The sequence below is a fragment of the Anabrus simplex genome, chromosome 1 (assembly GCF_040414725.1).
Source record: "Anabrus simplex isolate iqAnaSimp1 chromosome 1, ASM4041472v1, whole genome shotgun sequence".
In the NCBI taxonomy this organism is placed as follows: Eukaryota; Metazoa; Arthropoda; class Insecta; order Orthoptera; family Tettigoniidae; genus Anabrus; species Anabrus simplex.
The window spans coordinates 872,464,615-872,478,063 of NC_090265.1; the positions used below are offsets into that span (position 1 = coordinate 872,464,615).

Sequence of the window (13,449 nt, forward strand, 5' to 3'; positions counted from 1 at the left end):
CTAATTACTCCCAAGTCTTCTCCGCTCGGAGTTTGTAACATTTTTGTAACGCTACTCTTCTGTCGAAATTCACGAAGATCAAATTGTAGCACTTTCCTTCGGATGTTTCCCAGTTCACGTATGAAGTAATTCTGGTGTGGGGTCCCATACACTGGAACCAAACTCTTAACTGGGTCTTACCCGAGACTTACATGCCCTCTCCTTTACGTCCTTTCTAAAATCTTTAAGTACTCTCATAACCATGGGGGATTTGTATCCTTTCTTTACAACATCTTCAGAGTACCCTATTGAAGATCATTTCTTATATTAACACCTAGATACTTAAGTGATCCCCATGAGGTACTATCACCCCATCAACACAGTAATTAAAACTGAGATGGCTTCCTCTTGGTGAAACTTATAACCTTCATCCCACCATCGTACCATTGCCTGCTGACTATCTGCAACATTGTCGAGGTCTTTTTGTGTTCGCTTAGAATCCTGTAATGTATTACTGCTGTTTGCAGTGTGACATCATCTGCAAATACATTTATGATTCCAGTTCTTTCTTTCATAGCATTTATATACATAAAATAAGAAAACATACAGGTCTGCTAATACACAAAAACCTTGTTTATCCAGATTGAGACCGGAACTGATCCGGATTTTTAAAAATCGGGATAATCTGGAAAACTAAGAAACAAATACAGTACATACAGTATAATCTATTAACATAAGCAGCACAATCACGAAGATGTTTTACTAACAACAGTACAGCTGGTGTGGTTTAAGTCAAGGATTCTAAATAGGCCATCAGTTTGTCCAGCTGCATTGTTGCCTCTCCACGAGTCATTGTTTCTTCTGATAGAACGCCGGTTTCATTTTCGAATTCACCATCATTAAATTAATAGTGCGTTGCATTCAGAAGAGCGTGGGTTCGAATCCCACCTCGATCGTCCTTGGAATGGTTTTTCATGGTTTCCCATTCTCACTTCCAGGCAAACACTGGAACGGTACCTTTGGTAGACCGTGGCCGAATTACTTCCAATTCCTGCCCTTAACTATCCTTGGCGGAAAAGACATTCGAGAAGAGTAAATGCCGTAAAAGAAATACTGCACGAGTAAAAATAATTTTTTATTCATGTTTGTGGGTTACTGTAGTCACGTCCTAGTTCATGAACCATGGGCAACGGCTGAGTGGCCTAGTAAGTGGTCCTGAGAATCGGGATACCAGTTGCTATGGAATGGGAGTGGGCATCTCGGACATATTCTGAGTCGTGGCCCTCCTTGTGCTCAGGCGGCTAGGACTACACAATTCACCGGTGGTCCATAACCCGTTAGAGGAGAGATCCTCACTTGGACTATGTGCAAGTAGGGCAGCATCCTGCTTCATGAATTTACCGAGCTCAGAACACTTTAAGCAAGCCTCGGACCTATGGGAGTAATGGAGTCCCACTCCCATTTGTCAGGCGAGGGACTCCTTGGAAACAACTTGGCGAACGAAATGGAATTCGATGGGGAGCTATCAATATTAATGGGGCTTATGGAAGAAAGAAGGTAGAACTTGCTGAGTCAGCAAAGAGGATGCATCTGGATGTGCTAGGAGTAAGTGATATTCGGGTAAGGGGAGATAAGGAGGAAGAGATAGGAGATTATAAAGTGTACTTGACGGGTGTTAGAAAGGGAAGGGCAGAGTCTGGGGTAGGGCTCTTTATCAGGAATACCATTGCACGCAACATAGTTTCTGTTAGGCACGTAAGTGAGCGAATGATGTGGGTAGATTTGTCAGTGGGAGGAATTAGGACAAGAATTGTGTCCATGTATTCACCATGTGAGGGTGCAGATGAGGATGAAGTTGACAAGTTTTATGAAGCATTGAGTGACATCGTGGTCAGGGTCAACAGCAAGGATAGAATAGTGCTAATGGGCGATTTCAATGCGAGAGTTGGGAATAGAACTGAAGGATACGAAAGGGTGATTGGTAAATGTGGGGAAGATATGGAAGCTAATGGGAATGGGAAGCATTTGCTAGACTTCTGTGCTAGTATGGGTTTAGCTGTTACGAATACATTCTTCAAGCATAAGGCTATTCACCGCTACACATGGGAGACTAGGGGTACCAGATCCTTAATAGACTATATCTTAAGACTTTGAATTCAGGAAATCTTTTAGAATGTACGAGTTTTTCGGGGATTTTTCGATGATACAGACCATTATCTGATCTGTAGTGAACTAAGTATCTCTAGGCCTAGGGTAGAGAAAGTGAAATCTGTCTGCATACGCATAAGGGTAGAAAATCTCCAGGATGAGGAAATTAGACAGAAGTACTTGGATATGATTAGTGAGAAGTTTCGAACAGTAGACAGTAAGCAGGTTCAGGATATAGAAAGTGAATGGGTGACATACAGGGATGCTGTAGTAGAAACAGCAAGGGAATGCCTAGGAACAACTGTGTGTAAAGATGGGAAAAGGCGAACATCTTGGTGGAATGATGAAGTGAGAGCAGCCTGTAAACGTAAAAAGAAGGCTTATCAGAAATGGCTCCAAACAAGGGCCGAGGCAGACAGGGATTGATACGTAGATGAAAGAAACAGAGCGAAACAAATAGTTGTTGAATCCAAAAAGAAGTCATGGGAAGATTTTGGTAATAACCTGGAAAGGCTAGGTCAAGCAGCAGGGAAACCTTTCTGGACAGTAATAAAGAATCTTAGGAAGGGAGGTAAAAAGGAAATGAACAGTGTTTTGAGTAATTCGGGTGAACTCTTAACAGATCCCAGGGAATCACTGGAGAGGTGGAGGGAATATTTTGAACATCTTCTTAATGTAAAAAGAAATCATCATGGTGGTGTTGCAAACAGTCAAGCTCATGGGGAGGAGGAAAATGATGTTGGTGAAATTATGCTTGAGGAAGTGGAAAGGATAGTAAATAAACTCCATTGTCATAAGGCAGCAGGAATAGATGAAATTAGACCTGAAATGGTGAAGTATAGTGGGAAGGCAGGGATGAATTGGCTTCATAGAGTAGTCAAATTAGCATGGAGTGTTGGTAAGGTACCTTCAGATTGGACAAAAGCAGTAATTGCACCTATCTATAAGCAAGGGAACAGGAAGGATTGCAATAACTATCGAGGTATCTCATTGATTAGTATACCAGGCAAAGTATTCACTGGCATCTTGGAAGGGAGGGTGCGATCAGTCGTTGAGAGGAAGTTGGATGAAAACCAGTGTGGTTTCAGACCACAGAGAGGCTGTCAGGATCAGATTTTCAGTATGTGCCAGGTAATTGAAAAATGCTACGAGAGGAATAGGCAGTTGTGTTTGTTTCGTAGATCTAGAGAAAGCATATGACAGGGTACCGAGGGAAAAGATGTTCACTATACTGGGGGACTATGGAATTAAAGGTAAATTATTAAAATCAATCAGAGGCATTTATGTTGACAATTGGGCTTCAGTGAGAATTGATGGTAGAATGAGTTCTTGGTTCAGGGTACTTACAGGAATTAGACAAGGCTGTAATCTTTCACCTTTGCTGTTTGTAGTTTACATGGATCATATGCTGAAAGGTATAAAATGGCAGGGAGGGATTCAGTTAGGTGGAAATGTAGTAAGTAGCCTGGCCTATGCTGACGACTTGGTCTTAATGGCGGACTGTGCCGAAAGCCTGCAGTCTAACATCTTGGAACTTGAAAATAGGTGCAATGAGTATGGTATGAAAATTAGCCTCTCGAAGACTAAATTGATGTCAGTAGGCAAGAAATCCAAGAGAATTGAATGTCAGATTGATGAAACAAAGCTGGAACAGGTAGATGATTTCAAGTATTTAGGATGTGTTTTCTCCCTGGATGGTAATACGTATAGTAAGTGAGATTGAATCAAGGTGCAGTAAAGCTAATGCAGTGAGCTCGCAGTTGCGATCAACAGTATTCTGTAAGAAGGAAGTCAGCTCCCGGACGAAACTATCTTTACATCGGTCTGTTCAGACCAACTTTGATTTACGGGAGTGAAAGGTGGGTGGACTCAGGTTATCTTATTTGTAAGTTAGAAGTAACAGACATGAAAGTAGCGAGAATGATTGCTGGTACAAACAGGTGGGAACAATAGCAGGAGGGAACTCGGAATGAGGAGATAAAGGCTAATTTAGGAATGAACTCGATGGATGAAGCTGTACGCATAAACCGGCTTCGGTGGTGGGGTCATGTGAGGCGAATGGAGGAGGATAGGTTACCTAGGAGAATAATGGACTCTGTTATGGAGGGTAAGAGAAGTAGAGGGAGACCAAGACGACGATGGTTAGACTCTGTTTCTAACGATTTAAAGATAAGAGGCATAGAACTAAATGAGGCCACAACACTAGTTGCAAAACGAGGATTGTGGCGACGTTTAGTAAATTCTCAGAGGCTTGCAGACTGAACGCTGAAAGGCATAACAGTCTATAATGATTATGTATGTATGTATGTGTGTATTTTAGATCTGGATAAACCGGAGATCCGGTTTAATGAGGGGCCCCCCCCACACACACACCAGATAACTCTTCACCTACTACAGTTCACTGAGTTATATTTTCTAGAAATTAAACCATCCAGTCCATCACTGTTTCGACTAGTCCCCACTTTTGTCAGTAGTCGCCCATGGGCTACTCTATCAAAAGCCGTAAATAGGTCAGTAGCGATAGTCCATTTGACCTGAATCTAAAATATGTGCAATATCTTGCTAGACGAGCCTCCGTGGCTCAGTCGGCAGCGTGTCGGCCTCTCACCGCTGGATACCGTGGTTCAAATCCTGGTCACTCCATGTAAGATTTGTGCTGGACAAACCGGAGGCGGGACAGGTTTTTCTCCGGGTACTCCGGTTTTCCCTGTCATCTTTCATTCCAGCAACACTCTCCATTATCATTTCATAGCATCTATCATTCATTAATAATCACCTTGGGAGTGCCGACCCCATTGTAATAATAGCCTATATATGTTTCATTCATTACATTCCTGACCCGGTCTAAGACTGGAAAACAGGTTGTAGGTTTTCATTTTCATTTTCATCTTGCTAGAATCCTGCAAAACCTATTTAAAAACTTTTTGAAATAGTATTATTGTTGAATCCACCTTGTCAATACACTTTTTATTAATTAAACAATTTATTCATTGAACATGCTTTGAGAACAGTATACCTTCTCTTCATCAGTGATCATCAAAATCTACCTTAGTTACAACATCAAAGAGAATATCACCTCTCTGTCTGCTATGGCAGCATAGTAGATTTGTGGATGATGATGATGATTATTATTATTATTATTATTATTATTATTATTATTATTATTATTATTATTATTATTATTATTATTATTATTATTAAGAGGGTTGGATTTTATTTATAGTGTCAGAAGAGAAATATGGTATTTTAAAAATAAGTTTGCAAAAGATGTGGAGTGAATTGTCAAAATTACACTTGGCAGGATGATGCAACAATATTAATCAAATCATTAATTAAGTAGGCTATAAAATAATCCTGTGCAATGCAAGAATCTGTGAAGTATTCAAGAATATAGAGTAACCTGTGCATTTTTTTTTTTCCTTTGAATTTTACAGACTCACAAAATACCCACTCCTGTTCGAGAGTTTAGCAAAGTACACATCTAGTAGTTCGGAAGAGGTGAATGGTGTTCAACGAGCGGTAGAGCGCAGTAAAGAGATCCTCAACCATGTAAATCATGCAGTACGAGAAGCAGAGGACAACCAAAGACTCAATGACATCCAGAAAAAACTTGATAAATCAGGTTTTGAACGTGTCGATCATCCTATGGCTGGGGAATTCAAGGTGAATGTGGTATAGTATTAATACTTCTGCTCTTGCTTTTTAATTTTGTGAAATTATCTTTATACCAAACAACTAGGATCTGAGAAATAAAACAAAAATTAAAGTTATTTTCATAGAAGTTGTAAACCTGCTCTATCTTTAAAGATTTATACCTGGCTGACCATTATTTGTGTTAATGGTCCACTGTATAACAATACAAGTTTAGCTTGTTTACTGTGCTGTGACTCAGGAAGAAAAGTATTTATATGGGCAAGTTGATGAGCTGCAGCTTGGGAGATTAAGAATAGATTGTCACATTGCTGCTAGTTACAGAACTGCATGTTTCACTTCTTCTGGATGTTATGGTACATGTTCATGTTGATGTGAAGTGTTTGAACAATTTATGAAGAGGAAAGCAGGAAGTTTGTCATTTATGAACTGATGAAGTTCATTGTTTAGCATTGGTGTTCAATTTTTAATTTAAAAAATGTTCACAATGAATATATAAAATGCCTTACAGTTACCACGGAAACAGGCGATGTTCATTTAGTGGACACTTGACACATCTGATAATGTTAATGTTGATATGGCTAATTATTGGGCAGAAGTGGCTGTTAACAGCATTCAGAAATGTGAGGATGACTTAGTTTGTTCGGTTGTTAATGCTGCCAGCATTTCAAAAATAGTTCATTTGTCTTTGTGTGTAAAAATTAATGCATAATTTTTCTACTAGATAGCACAGCAGAACTTCAGAAATTTATAAACACTGTAGTTTGTCTAAAGCACACTACTGCAGTACTTCTTCAGTCTGGCAAATGAGTTCATACAGTTATTATTATGTCTTCCTCTTTTACTGAGTGGTAACTCTCTGAGGGGACTGAACTCAAAACCATCCGTGCTGCACGATTTTAACCATGGATGGTTAGTTCCATTGGCTCTAGAACTGAGCATTTATGCCAGCTCCACACTTCTCTGCAACTCATACACCACTTCAACTACACACAGTACCCTATACGGCAGGTGCTCCCCATCCTCCACAGAGGGTCTGTTAAAAAGGGCTGCATCTAAGCTCAAATAGCCACGATTGATTTGATTGATTGATTGATTGATTGATTCATTCATTCATTCATTCATTCATTTTGCATAGAATTCTTGTGCAGAAAAACATTAACAACATCCTGTTAATTCCAAACAAGGTTTGGAGGCTTAAATATTTTCCATTAAGGAAGAATAATGAATTTCATTATTTCATGGATTTTGGAGACAGTTATTCTGATCTGATACACTTTATAACAATATTCTTAAAAGGTTTTCCATTTTGGAGTTTGTGTTGTGTTTACTGTATTCTGTATTACCCATTTGCTTCCATGTATTGGATATGAGGCTCTTCTAGCATACGTTTATTCTAAGAATAGTGCGTGTTAATGGTGGCATTTTAGCTTTTAGCAACTCTTGAGCAATATGTGTGTGAAGTAGCAGTTCATGGTCTTTGGGATATATTTTTTACCTACACCACAGACACAAGCTGTGTGGTTTTGGTCGCGTAGCTATCAGCTTACATTTGGGACATAGAAGGCTCAAACCCCTCTGCCGGCAGCCCTGAAGATGGTTTTCTTTGTTTTCCCATTTTCACAACAGGAAAATGCTGGGGCTGCACCTTAATTAAGGCTATGGTTGCTTCCTTTCCACTCCTAGCCCTTTCCTATCATATCATTGCCATAAGACCTATTCATTGCAACTAGGCCTTCATTAAAGTATTTGTTTTTTAGGCTTGCCCTACAGAGTAAAAATGAGTACCAAAAATAATTACCTACAAACTCTACATTTCCAGCATTTATGTCATTTTATAAAGTATTTTATTTCAGTTCAGCATCAGTATATAAGATTTTTTTGCTTTAAAATGATATGACCAAGCTTGATAGCTGTAGTTGCTTAAGTGCAGCCAGTATCCAGTATCCGGGAGATAGTGGGTTTGAACCCCACTGAATCTGAAGATGGTTTTCCGTAGTTTCCCATTTTTACACCAATCAAATTCTGGGGCTGTACTTTATTAAGTCCATAGCCAATTCCTTTCCACTCCTAGCCCTTTCCTGTCCCATCGGTGCGACGCAAAGCAACTTGTAAAAAAGTAAAAGAATGATATGAGTAGAATTATGTAAATAGCTGAACTTTTTTTTGTGTTTTTTGTTTTTTACGTTCCACCGACACAGATAGGTCTTATGGTGACGATAGGATAGGAAAGGCCTAGGAATGGGAAGGAAGCGGCTGTGGCCTTAATTAAGGTACAGCCCCAGCATTTGCCTGGTGTGAAAATGGGAAACCACGGAAAACCATCTTCAGACTGCCAACAGTGGGGTTCGAACCCACTATCTCCCGAATGCAAGTTCACAGCTGTGCGCTCCTAACCGCATGGCCAACTCGCCCGGTGATAAACTTATTAAACTTTTCAGGGTTAATAATTGAGGTTCATTAGTTTTTTTGCATCCATCGCTGTAAATGAGGTAGATAGCTCAGAGGTCAAGGGAGCTGTTACCTGCGGATATTATTGTAATCCAGGCATTTACATTGGCCATGTAGAACATGATAGTTTCACACCGTAGCAAATATTAGCATAGTATTATTTTAAATCTCAAGCCATCTGTCGCAGCTTGAGCCCTTCCACTAGCCCATTTCTGTTCCCAGCTTCATAAGGTGGATGGGTTTCAGCATTCATTCAACATTCATTCGGGGGGCCATTGTCAAAGGATCTGTCAAAAGAAGTAGTTTATGTAGAAGAATTGGGGTTGATGCGGAGATAGCCTATCTGTTTTAACCTTCAGTTAGTCCGTGAAAAAACAAAACATAATCAGTCAAGCAAGAAAGAAACTCCCAGGTTTGAGAAAGGGATGGAAATTTTGTTTAAAACAAACTTTATTGGTACAACTGACTATTTTTAAAATGTTTAAAACCTATGATTATTATTTCTAAGTAAAAAATGTTATATTTATACTACTTATACCTTCTATTTGTTTTGGCAAAGAAAAGTTTAAAATAGAATACATAAGTCTAAAACAAATTATAAAATGTTTTTAATTACCAAACTTAAAACATTAAAAATATAGTGTAGTTATGCAATTATAAACCTACTAATATTTACAAAAAATATGCCATAAAGTAAAAAGAACAAAACACCTGAAATCAGTCTCTACGCTTCCTCATCACTGCAGTCTTGGTTGCCATCTTCTGCACTGTTGGTGCAGAGAGAAGTTGTATGCCGCTTACAAATGTATGACATGGCCAATGAGCATGTCATAACAGTTCTTCTGTTTTCCCTTCAAGTACAATATGCACAGCGTCCTGCTGCTCCAGCTGCACATGGTCTTTTTGTATCTTCATCTTCAGTATCAGTATTTTTTCTTGCTTGTCGCTTCACTTGCCGAGGTAGATTTTCCTGTAGAGCTCTTCGTCTGATATGATCCATAGACAGTTCTTTTGCAAGAGTTTTAAAAACGTTTCTGTGGTCAATATTTGCCTGGCTAAATATATTATGTTAGCATTCACTGCACCAATGTTCATAAGAGCAAAATGTAAAAATGTAATGTACCACGAAATGCCCATACTTTATAGCTTGATGAGCATGAGGTGCAACGCAGGGCGTGTACGGCACATCAAATTGGAGTAGATACAGAGAGTGAGAGGATTTGCTTTGAATGTAGTTCTGAATTTTAAAACAGTTTGTTTATTGTATAAAGTAAAGTCCATATCACCTCAATACAGTAGAAGATGGACTGAGTGTGACGTTACTCCGTCTTGCGGCTGGCGATGTCTCGTGTTGGTCTCCTACTCCTCCCGTCCTCACCGTGGAGAAGCTCTTGGCACCATGGGACCACATACACTCCAACGAGGGCAGCTCTAAAGGTTCTTGAAGTTCCAGAAGATCTTGAAGGTGTAGGAGTTTGGGCCGCCAGACTCGCTCAGAAGGATAGCGTGAACATACACATTTAAGCCAACTGGACATATTGAATGGATTAGTCTGAGGTTTAATTTTTGAACTAATTTTAATCGTTCACATGAAAGGAAAAAATAATGCAAAGATGCTGTGTCAAATGTCAATGGAATCGAAAACGAACGTTTCTTTAAGGTAAATAAACTGGTCACTGACTTGAGAAAATAAATTAACTTTCATGCGGCTGAATGTCAGTTGAATCAAACCCGCATTCTTCTTAATGTAAGTTACACTTGGCACAGATTATAAGATAGTTCACACAAAACAAATAGTTCACTTATGCCTTTTAATGTTCAAAGAAGATATCACAACTATTCGTAGAAATCTACTGTTTTACGATTGCTTTGAATGTATTTACAAAATTTATTCAACACTGCTATGACACTATAAATGGCAGTTATTTCACTTTGGTAGAAATAGTTAAATGCTTTACATGTGAATTTAGTTCTCTTCACACACAGTGTTATGCAGACATATGACAAGAAGGTAGCACTATTAGACTATTAATACTGGAGTGAAATTAGTTCCGTTCACTCACACTGTCATGTTTATGTTCAAACATGAATAATAATACTGGTAAGACTTTATACTGTAATAATTTGATTGTGAAAATTAGTTCCTTTCACTGTCAGTTCCAGGTTCCTTTAAAGATACTGTGAAATCACAGTTTGATTCACATGTGAAGTTTTAATGTTTTTGTAACATTCAAATTCCACTTGAGAAAATACAAGTTCTGATGCACTGTTTAAGATTTTAAGTTTGCTATCAGCAGAAATATTTCAATCACCTTGAGATATTTAAAGTATTGCACTTCTCAATTTTACGACCGAGTTCACAGTGACTATTGAAATGTTTCAAAGTTATTCTCACCGTGATTTGACTTTGATTCTGCAACATATACATCGTGGCACCAACTTCTATTATCCAGCTGTCCTGATTTTACTGTGGGACAAGACTGTGTTGTGTTGAATTCTCGCGTCTGTTTTATACTGAAGTTGTGGAGAGTGCAGCTATTTCATTCCTCTCGATAACTTTCTTAATCAGAGGTGGATTTTAATGAATCTTTGTGGTATTGGAGATATTAAAATGATGTGTACGGTGATGTTATTCTTATATTCGTATCATAAGTTATATAAGAGTTATTCAGGGTAGAAGGTATGAAAACTTCTATTTGTCTCATTTTCAAAAATTGAAAATTTTTCATATGATCAATTTTTGAAAATTTTTCATAGTGCATTGGCACTGCTGGTGGCTCCAACTAGCCTACGCTGTGGTCTCCACTGTATGCACTAGCCATGCGTATTGGTAGGTGTGCTATTTACCAACTGATGAACCCAACTTAGCACACTGGTGCAAAATGCTGGTAGCCAGGAAAGAGTTAGCTGGAAAATTATGTCGAATAACGGACCAACTATATTAGTATAACTAGCTCTAACATAGCATTCATTTCAACACTGTTTCTATCCTTTGCATCTCTGTCTCTTCCGTAAAGTTGTCAGTTTATAGTAATTCGTTCATTTGTGTAGCAGATAATTGTGTCTATCACGGGGTCTGTAAAAAACAAACTCCAACAATCGAAGGCTGTACAAGCTTCTTGAGTATTTCTTTGTGGGCCAGGTAGATGCAATCTCAGAATGTTGTGGGGGCTACATATAGCATTCCTAGAAATAGGTGGGCTAGTTAGTCTTCACCCAAAATAAAGTTTGTGTTTCTATTCACATTTAAAATAGGGATTGGCTGTCAAACTGAATGTACATCTTGCACTGGATCTGGCTGTTCTTCATCTTCAGATTGTTCTATGTCCATGTTGTGGTCAGAAACTTCTAAATTGTCTTCAGCCTCGCTGTCAGAAAAGATGTCCTTCCTCTGACATTGGCTCCAATAACAGAGCATTAATTCTGCTTTCTTCTCTAGGATCCATTGAAACACACCCAAAATTACATATAACTAAACGACATTATCTAAAAAAGTATACACTCGGTCGCACACGGGACCATTCACTTTGACAGCTCAAATAATTGCGGATGGAAGATCAGACGAGGTCATTTAGCAAATCATTGTTGATAAGCATGCCTCCGGCCGAACACTGACAAAAACAGAAGTGAAAGTTGCAGAAGGGAAGAGGGGAGAGCTGTTGGCTCCCTGCCTCCGCCTCAGACCAGTACAGTCTGCGCAATACAAATAGGACCCGGGAGAAAATCCTCCGACGCGACTAATTGAAGGTTAAGACGGGCAGTACATTGTAACCTTGTTAGTCCAAACCCTGCTAGTCCAAAAAGCTGAATAGTTCGAACTGAAATTGGCAGGGCTGCTTCTAATGCCTTTGCCACTTCAGAGTGAGACGTCAGCTGAGTTGAGTCGTCCATTACATTAGCTGCATCTGATTCATCAGATTCCTTTGTAACAAGGGAAACAATTTCTTCTGTCATAACTTGGTCTTCTGTATCAATATCTAACCACTCATCCAAGTCAGTTTCTTTTGTCCCTTCACACTGAAGAATTTGTTGCATAAGATGTAGAACATCTGCAAGCTCATTTTAATTTGTTCATTGCTCTCACTGTATGTTAAGGTGGACCGTGACTTTGTCCATGATTTTCTGATTAATTGTTGTTTAACATTTCCCCATGCTTCAGCCATCCAGTAGATCATATCTTTTGTATTGACCTTTTTAAGGATTTAGAGTGTACTTAAAGAAGGATCATGACTCTCAATCAGACATTAAGAAGCATTTTTTAATTTTTTTAATATGCACATTTTATGTTTTGAAGAATCTGCTGGTCCATTGGTTGCAGCTTTGATATTTCCATTGACCAACCATTGAGCTGTGCGCTGAGGTAATATCAAGGACAAGTAATGCCCATAGTGGCAAAGTTTTCTTTATTGAACTTCGTTACTGCAGGGACAAACTGGTTATGAAATCAGTCCTTGAATAATTTACTGATCATCCACACTCCTCTCTTTTGTGTAGATTACAGGAAGCAAATTGACATTTATGATTGTTAAAGCTCTGGGATTTTGATTTGCCAATGACCATAAGCAGCAACTTGTTATTCCTAGCTGCATTACTGCATGCCAACACTGTCATGTGCTCCATGCTCATCTTGTAACCAGGTTCTGTCTTTGCAGTTAGGCTCTTTTTTGGCAATTGCTTACCTGTCTCATCCCAGCTGTACACTTCTTATGACGAGTAGTTTTCGTTTGAAATAATGTTGGTAAATTCTGAAACGTAGGCTAATGCGGCCGGATGATCTGAGGACAGTGACTCACCACTAATTGAAAGCTGAAGTATTTACCATGCCTCCTTATCCACCAGCCTAACCATCCATTACTTGCAGTAAAATTAGGGTCACCATAAGTTAGACTTTGTGAATTAATGGGTTGCAAATAGGGCAGCCTCTTTCCCTTTCCTGGGAAAAACAAACAAACAATGCTGCATCTTTAATAATTGGAGACTAGATGTATACCGTGCAGCGATCATCTTTTCAGATAATGTTCTTTAATCCTAGAACTGGCAGTGTTCAATCTTGTGGTAGCAGCCGTATTTGGCAGCTTTTACTTTTCTAAATAAAATGCAAAATTTCTGCAAGATATGAAATAAATCTACTAAGTTTTATATATCTATGTAAAGCTAATACACTGAGGATTGTCATGATGACACGAAATTGTATAAATGTTTTGACTAGAAAAATATAGT

General features: G+C 38.9%; 1 protein-coding gene across 9 annotated transcripts in view; it reads left to right on the plus strand.

The window, feature by feature from the left end:
* Positions 1-13,449, plus strand: part of RhoGEF2 (Rho guanine nucleotide exchange factor 2) — a 1,252,673-nt gene that overhangs the window by 1,041,918 nt on the left and 197,306 nt on the right. For all 9 annotated transcript variants that reach the window (XM_067136513.2, XM_067136515.2, XM_067136508.2 and 6 more), the window contains one exon: positions 5,562-5,790. In XM_067136513.2, the coding sequence (XP_066992614.2) occupies positions 5,562-5,790 (229 nt within the window). The remainder of the gene's footprint in view (positions 1-5,561; positions 5,791-13,449) is intronic.